This window comes from Hevea brasiliensis, chromosome 16 (assembly GCF_030052815.1).
Source record: "Hevea brasiliensis isolate MT/VB/25A 57/8 chromosome 16, ASM3005281v1, whole genome shotgun sequence".
In the NCBI taxonomy this organism is placed as follows: Eukaryota; Viridiplantae; Streptophyta; class Magnoliopsida; order Malpighiales; family Euphorbiaceae; genus Hevea; species Hevea brasiliensis.
In genome coordinates, this window is record NC_079508.1 from 44391515 (window position 1) to 44400593 (window position 9079).

Here is a 9079-nt window from a genome sequence, read left to right on the forward strand (position 1 = left end):
CTCAAGGTATCACTTTGTCACAAAATGAACTATGGATCTTGAAGTAAAAATGAGCGAAACCACATGATATTTTTTTGTAATTTCCACTTTAACCTTTTAACCTAATTGTTTAATTCCCACAATTTCAATATTTACATATATAATCATTTATAATATATATATATATATATATATATATAATGTTTAAAACGATTAAAAGAAAAAAAAAAAAACTAAAAACAGACAATGACAGCTATGGGCGGACAAATGACTTAAAAATGCTGGCATTCTCTCTATAAATAGCGTTGCTTTTCTCCGTTTAGGGCAGGTACAAGCAAGTGATCAATTGTTTTAATTAGCAAGCAGGTGCTTTGCAGGAAAATGACCACTCAAGCCAAAAGTGAGCAAGACAACTTTCGTCCATCGGCAAACTTTCCCTCTAGCGTTTGGGGTTGCTCTTTTGCTTCCCTATCCTTCCAAGATTCGGTATATCTCTATCATATTTATAATTAATAGATAATATGGAAAATTCTAAATTAGATCTAGTATATTATGTATCCAAGATATAACATATGTAAAATAGATTGAATTCGGGCATCTGTGTTTTGGGTTCATGATAAATTTATTATTGATGTTGATGTTAAAAATTCTTTAAATTGAGTATTTTTCTATTTAATCATGATGTTAAATTGGCATTTAACTACTGTCTGTGCAGGAGTTTGAATCACTTAGTAAAGAGGTGGAAATATTTAAAGAAAAGGTGAAAGATATATTAATGCAATCCACGAGAGGATTAATCGAAAATATTGAATTTATTGATATATTATGCTGCCTTGGAGTGTCATATTATTTTGAGAATGAAATTGAAGAACAATTAAACCATACTTTCATTGCTCTTCCCACTTTCCTCCATGAAAATGACTATGACCTTCACGTTGCGGCGCTTTTATTTCGGATCTTAAGACAACATGGTCATAAAGTGACTTGTGGTAAGTGTCTGTATATAAATATTATCAATATTAAGAAGATTAAATATGTGATGTGGATGATCATCATGAATTAGACGTTTTTAACAAATTCAAAGACAATGATGGACGGTTCAAGAAAACCATCACCAATGATGTGAAAAGCCTCCTTGGCTTATACGAAGCTAGCTTTCTAAGTGTGCATGGAGAAGATATTTTAGATGAAGCCCTTGCTTTTACAAAGCCATACCTGGAAACTCTAGCTGAGCAGGCAAGCCCCCATCTTGCTGAACATATAAAGAATTCTCTGGTATGGCCAATCCATCAAAGCATGGAAAGACTAAAGATTCACCAATATATATCCTTTTACGAAAAAGAGGAGTCTCGCAATGAAACTCTGCTGAAGTTTGCAGAGTTGGACTACAATCGAATTCAATTATTATATAGACAAGAGCTAGCCATTCTCTCAAGGTAAATTTTGTTTCACATGCACACACAGGGTATAGATTAATAAATTTAACATAAATTGAATTATGTTATATTATCAGGTGGTCGAGAGACTTGAATGTTATGCACAAGTATCCTTATACAAGAGATAGAATTGTGGAGGCCTATGTATGGGCACTTGGATGCATTTGCGAACCTCAGTTTGGTGCTTCTCGGTTGATGATTGCTAAGTATGTGCAAATGGAGACAGTGCTAGATGACACATACGACGCATATGGAACACTGGATGAGCTCTATCGTTTTACAGCTGCATTTGAAAGGTTATAGGAACTTGACATGGAATACATAACAAAATTTCAATCACCATATATACAAAAGTGAATATAGCCCAACCATATTTTTTTTCCTGCAAATTTTCAGGTGCAATGTTGATGGTATTGATGATCACCTATCTGGGTACATGGAATATCTTTACAAGGATTTTTTGAAACTTTTTGAAGAGACGGAGAATGATGGCAATGAAGGAAGCTCTTTGAAAACCTCTTATGCCAAGGAGATGGTAAGATTTGCTGGATACTATTTTCCATTTAATTAATTAGTTTGATAGTTTTTGATGGCTAGTACGCTTATAGACATTGGTTGACCCTTGATTTTGAGCAATTAGTTTAATGTTTATTGGAAAAGAGTTTGCGTAATTGCCTGCATTGTTTAAAGAAAATTTTCTCAAGTTGAATGGCTTTAATTTTTCTTTTTTCCCATTTAACATATGTAACTGATTTGTTTCTTTTTCCCCTTCTGTTAGTAGTTTAAAGAACTGACAAGAGGCTACATAATTGAGGCACAGTGGGCAAAAAATGGGTATGTGCCAGCATTCGATGATTATGTACAGAATGGATTAATCGTAAGCACTTGTGATGTCCTTGCTTCAGCATTCCTCCTCGGAATGAAGGATGTAGGGATTAAGGAAATGGTATGGATACGAAGTAACCCAAAAATTGTTAACTCTGCCAAGTTACTTGGAACTTTGAAGAATGACATAGCAGGCCACGAGGTATTATTAATTTCATATATATATATATATATATATATATATATATATATATAGGAAAATTCTAGCATGCATCTAAGCACTAAAAAACATATTCTCCTGATCTGATTTTTTTTTTTTTAACTGAAATAATATTATATGCATAATAAAGGAGGAGCAAAAGCGGGGAGACTCTCCTTCAAGTGTGGAGTGCTACATGAAGGAATTTGGTGTGTCAAAAGAGAAGGCTGTTAAAGAGATTGATAAAATATTTGTAAATGCATGGAAGGACATAAATGAGGAACTACTTCTTCAGCCAAGACGTGTTTCAAAGATTATTCTCAAGTATTTTCTCAACTTTGGACGCATGTCAGAATTTCTGTACAACTTCCTTGATTTCTACACCAACCCATCAAGTATGAAAGATTATGTCACAAAATTATTGGTTGATCCATTTTCAATATAAGAATGGAATGAGGAGCTATATTTGTTGTGTTGTGGAGAAAACATCAAAATAAACTGAGTGAGCTGTCCCTTAGTCTGGGTATTGTGGGTTAGTCTATTGCCCATAGTTTAGTCTGGCTTATTTTGCTAAGTTTTTTCTTGTTTTATTAGTTTTAATAAGATTATGAGTTAAAAAAAAAAAATAACCGAGTGAGCAGTGTCATGTGTGTTCACTTTCAACTGAGTAAGAGAAATGTCTCTCAATTCAAGCATGTTGTTTATAGTTGATATGCTGATTCTGTTTATTAATAAGAATGTTTGCAACCATTGGCATCCATTGCTCAATGGCCTAGTGTTTATTCTGTAATGTAAAAATCTATTTATTAATAATGTTTAAAATTAACCATTGGACAATCATTATTCAATAATTTTGAACCACAATCTTTAAAATCGAGAGCAATTATATCCAAATTTCAAATTTTACAACAATAAAATATAGATTTTAGGGTTCATTTTGTTGCCTACAAGCTATAAATTGTTCTCTTAGCTTAAAAAAAAAGTTCAAATTTCTTCAAAATTAAAAAATTTAGATATAATTATCAAGTAATGAAAGTATTTGGCCTTTATAAGTGCCAAGACAAGAAAAAAAATAATACTCTACTTAAATAAGAAGAAATGCCAAAAAAAAAAAATTGCTAGTTAAATCTACTTGTTGGATTGGACGAACATTGGTGCTGAACCTTTCCTGTATCAAATTAAATCAATATTTTTGTCCATCTTTGCCCCTATAGAAAGGATAATTTTAAGCCCTGTTTAGTTTACCAAAAATGATCCAAGAATGGGAATGAATGGATTTCATTCCTTTTGTAGATGTTTGAATTTTTTTTTTTCATTTTTATTCTCACAATTTAGATAATTCAATTCCCACAATTAAGAGAATCATCATTCCCATTTTTAATCTAGGAATCAAAAGTGAGAAATGAAATTGATTATCATGTTAAAAGTTAAATGCTCAATTTCATCCATTATTAGATATTTCAATTTTGATATTTTTCATATCATTAATTAAAATGATATCTTGTATTTTTATATAATTAATTAAAATTAAATATTGAAATAATAATAATAAATATTATTTTATACTTTCATATAATTAATTAAAAATTAAAATTAAAATGAAAAATAATTATAATAATTAAAAATATAAAGTATTATTTTATATTTTGATATAAATAATTAAAATTAAAAATTTATTACTATAATTAATTTTAATTATTTAAATTAAAAATGCAAAAAATATATTTTATATTTTCTTATAATTAAACAAAATTAAAAATTTATAATTAATTATAATTGAAAATATAAAAAAAAAATTTTTATTTTTTACAATTAATTAAAATTAGAAAACAATAAATATATATATATATATATATATAAAGTAATTTTAGATTAATTTTCATTAAGTATAAAATAAGTTCAATTTCAATTCCACGGCTTTTGTATGTGAATCAAACATCTTGAAAAGGTAAACCAAGCAAAAATAAAAATTCACTATTCTATTTTTAATTTCGTTCGATTTTGATTTTAATATTAATTCTGATTTCTAATATGCGAACTAAATAGGCTCTAAGTTTAACCAATAATCTAATGACTAAAAGCTAAATAATATCAAGAAATCATGTAAGCAATGATGAAATGCAAGTTGCCTATGCCTTGAAGGTGTGACCGCATATTAATATTGAAGATTAGCCTACCATGGCCGCTTGAAATTATATTTATGTGATTCAAATAGGTGTAATTCTTTGATGTATCAAAACTTGTTTCCTTGAATGATTCAGTTGTTTATTGTTTTAGATGTTTTAAATATATAATTTAAGTGTATAACTTGGGAGGCTTTTTTGCATTTAATTTGAATAATTCTTTCAGTTTCATGGAAAATTTACTCTAAAATATTCATATTTATTTAATATTCATCAAAACATATTTTTTAAAAAATAGACTTCGATATAATTTGTGGTTTGTAACCAACTAGTAATAATAATAATATTAATAATAATGAAGCAATTAGTTGGCACACTAGCAGCAGTCTTGACGTGGTGCATGTGCTCAACCACGTAAATTCTTTTATATATTTATTATTTTTTACTATTTTATATCTTTCATTTTTCAAATTAATATTGTTAGAAGTGTCACTAAATTATCGGGTGAGTAAAAATTAATTATAATTGAAAGTCGAACTGTTTCAATTTAATTTTTTAATTGGTTAGATTCGATATAGTTAGTATTTTTTTAGAAAATTCCATATAATCATTCAATTATTTTCATAAAAACACTAAAAAAAAAAAAAAACTGACCAATTTATCCAATTTATAATAATTTTTATTGATTTTATAGACTTTACAGAATGTAATGCAAATCAATAAATCAAAATAGAATCAATTTATTTTTTTTTTAATTCAATTCAATTCATATTGTCATATTCAATTCATAATATATATATATATATATATATATATATATATATATATATATATATATATTATGTTTTTAAATTTAATTGATAAAAAAAATTAATAGCATATTAAAGAAAAATAATAAATTTATGAAACTTTCTTTTTATTAACACCAATCTTATAGAATAGATATGATAAAAAAATTTATTATTTAATTTGGTGTTTTTAGATTTTTCAATAATACTAGTTAAGTATTATTCATGTATTGTGAGCTGAATTGATATGATTTACAGAGCTTCCTCTTTTTGATGCTTGTGACGAGTTCTACCTCTAAAAATTATAAGATGTTTAAAGGGCTTATATAAAGATGAATGGCCAGTTAACTAATTGGTTAGTTCTAAATAATGATTACCTGATTGGTCCAAGCCTAAGTCTTACGCTTTACAAACTCTTATCTCAACCCACTTATTCGCCTCCACTTGTTTAATAATTCAGTTCAGTGATATGGTATCAAAACAGGTCTAGCCTGATTCAATTCAAGTGTCAATATTCCTTTATAAGGATGGGCGACCAACTAATTAGAGAGTTCTAACCTTTTAGCAATGGCTGTTACAAGTCCAAGTAAGCTCATCTCATACTTCATGGATTCTTATCTCGACTCACTCATTCGCCTCCGCTTGTTCAATTCAATTCAATGATATGGTATCAGAATAGGTATTGTCCAATTCAATTCAAGTGTCAAGGTACACTTAAAAGGGTGAATGGCCAACTAATAGCTAGTTCTAACATTTTAGCAATGCTTAGTCCAAGTCTAAGTAAGCTCATCTCATTATCTCACACTTCACAAATTCTTATCTCGACCCACTCATTCACCTCCTCTTGTTTAATCCAGTTCAATGATAACTTGCAATTGCTCATAAAATAGAAGTGAAAATTACTATCATATTCTTTTTCACACAATGAGATTATAGATCCATGCATTTGCACCTTTAGTAAACTTTCAAATTCACTCAAATTATCTCAGAGAAACTCATAATACTATGTACATTCCATCCTTAGCTTCTGGACAACTCATGGTCACTTCATAAATTTGTTTCTTGTCAATTATGTGCTGCATTAAATCCACAATCCTAGGGATACATAGGAAAAACAATAAGTTTGCTTGAATTGGCTGTTGGGAATGAAGGGCCATTTTGTTTCAGTGGAAGTCATGTTAATTATTGGAATTAACAGTTTGTTGCTAGCTTATTGTTGCCGTTGATTATATTTCCTTAAATGATGTGCCTTCTTAATTGTGTTATCACAAGTCTAGTACTATTGCAAAGGCCTAGTGTTGAGTATATCAAATTTACCATGTGCCACGGTTCTCCCTCCAGGAAGTATGAGTGAAGCAATTCCTATCAAAATTGAATGTAATATTAATTTATTAAGTGTTTTAAACTTGAATAAACATGGATAAATGCCTGATGATGCAAAGGCTTGGTACTGTTTTTCATTCAGATCTTAGGCTCCATTTGTTTTAAAGAAAATATTTTTCGTATTTTTTAGTGTTTGAACACTTAAAAAAATAGGTGAATGAAAAATATTTTTCTGATCAAAAGAAAAATTAAACCATTTTTAAGAAAAATAGCTTTCTCTTTTTTTTTAAAGAAAAAGTCATTGTCCTGACTTTAATAATCTTATTAAAATATGAAAATATTTACGCAAGTATAATATAAATACATATTATTAGTTAACACTACAATCAAATAATGAAAAATATTTTCATGAAAAATATACTTTTGACATACAAATTATTTTCTACGAAACAAACAAAGGCTTGATTTGAAGATAATTGTCTTTTAAAGAAAAATCTAATATGCAACACTTCCATGTCCATACAAAAAGAAAACTTTGCCTTGTTTTGTATATGTGGAATGAATGACCGAATCGTAACTCTCTTTTTGTTCATACTAGGGCGAAAAAAACCTGGAAGGCCTACCATTTATAAGAAAAGAGAAAGACACAAAAGATATACAGGTCATAATTAAGTCCACAAACATAATTGGGAGGCCCATTTTAAGCATCACTTGATGTAACTCGTATCCAACTTGAAAGAAAATAACCTTGCTTTCCTTTACACCTGTGCTTCATTGAATGGAACACTTCAAAAGCGACCAATGCATCATCTATGATAAGTCTCTGGAATAAAGGCACTTTGTGTTTCATAGACTAAATGTGCAGAGCTTTCCTCAACCGATTAGCCAAAACTTTCGATATCAACTTATAGAGTACATTACACTGACTAATAGGCCTTACGTCCTTCATAGACTCAGGAGCTTTTACTTTAGGAATTAAGGTCAGGAAAGTATGATTAATAAAAGGAGGCATAACACCCGTATTCAAAAAACCCAACACAAAATTAAGCACATCCTAACCCACCACATTCCAATATTTTGAAAAGAAAAGTACATGCATACCATCAGGACCCAGCACCTTCAGCGGATGCATTTGCTTCAAAGCTCCCATAACTTTCTTTAGGACCTTACCAAGACTTTTCTGCCTATCTTTTCTCAATTAAACATTCTCCTCCAATCTATGTGCAACTTGCAACCTCTTTAATTCACCTTGCAAATGTTGAATTCGCTTGCCCACATGCCTAAAAGAAATAGAGTTCTATTACCGAAGAGCTGCTGCCCAATTTTTAATCTTTTTAGGAGCTGACTGAACACCATCTACCCCATTTCCACCCCAACCTTCCTTCATAACTACCTTGAAATTACCATTTCTAGTCCACATTGCCTCAAATCTGAAAGGCTTAGTCTCCTGAATATTATTACCTTCTGATCTACCATTATCCCACATAAAAATAGGTCCCTGGAAACCCCAATCATTCAAAGAACAAGAATCAACCATAGCTTAAAAATCATCAGGCATTTTTTGACGCCTTTGAGATCCAGCCTTCTCATAATGAAACATGATTTCATCGAAATCCCTAAACATTAACCAGGGAACACCGTTGTGCAAAGCAAGCTGGCGAATTAGAGCCCAAGTCAATTTTTTGCTTCTAACCTCGGGCCACCCATAAATACCAGTAACCCTCCATTGCTCCTGCTGGCCTTTATCAATTACAAACTCAATATGATGACTAGAAAAGCCCACAATAGATACATGTACATCCTTTTTCCTCATCAGAGTCAAACCACTCGATCTACTGGAAGCATCCACAATAAGAAAATTATAACTAAAAAAATAAACGTTTTATTCCAGCAAACTCAAAATTACATAAATGAGTTTCCATAAGAAAAACAATGTCCAGGTAATTATTTTTAACTGCTTGTTATAATGCATGAATAGTCCAAGGGTTACCCAGCCCCCAGAGGCTCCAACTTAAGAGCCTCATAGCGTTGGGCTGTGCTGCACAAAAGACACTGCCTTACAAATTGGGTTAGGAGAGTGAACATCTGCCACAACTAACTTCTTCACAGAAAATTCAACCTCTTAGTCAATAACCATCACATCCTTCCTCTTCTGAGCTCTAACTGACCCCTCATATATGATGAGTGCACAGGAATAAGCCTTTCTTCTTTTTGTGAAAGTCGCCACCGTTTCTTTTTTGGCTTACTAGTCCCTACCACTGTTCCTATGCAATCTCTATCCTGCCCACCCTTCGGCACATGAGCCACTTTCTTAGGGTGTCATCGACGATGTTGCACCGGCATCGACAAACCCATGGAAAAGTGCTTGCCATCCTAGACAACATGAGGTGCAGCCTCAACACAAGC

General features: G+C 30.8%; 1 protein-coding gene across 1 annotated transcript; it reads left to right on the forward strand.

Annotated features, from left to right (window-relative positions):
- The first annotated feature begins 334 nt into the window (after positions 1–334).
- LOC131174410 (probable terpene synthase 8) lies at positions 335–3068 on the forward strand. The gene is made up of 7 exons (XM_058137530.1): positions 335–465; positions 695–968; positions 1043–1415; positions 1493–1711; positions 1812–1950; positions 2197–2442; positions 2591–3068. The coding sequence occupies exons 1-7, from the start codon at positions 361–363 to the stop codon at positions 2882–2884; spliced, it is 1650 nt and encodes a 549-aa protein (XP_057993513.1). The 5' UTR covers positions 335–360; the 3' UTR covers positions 2885–3068.
- Positions 3069–9079: the final 6011 nt, after the last annotated feature.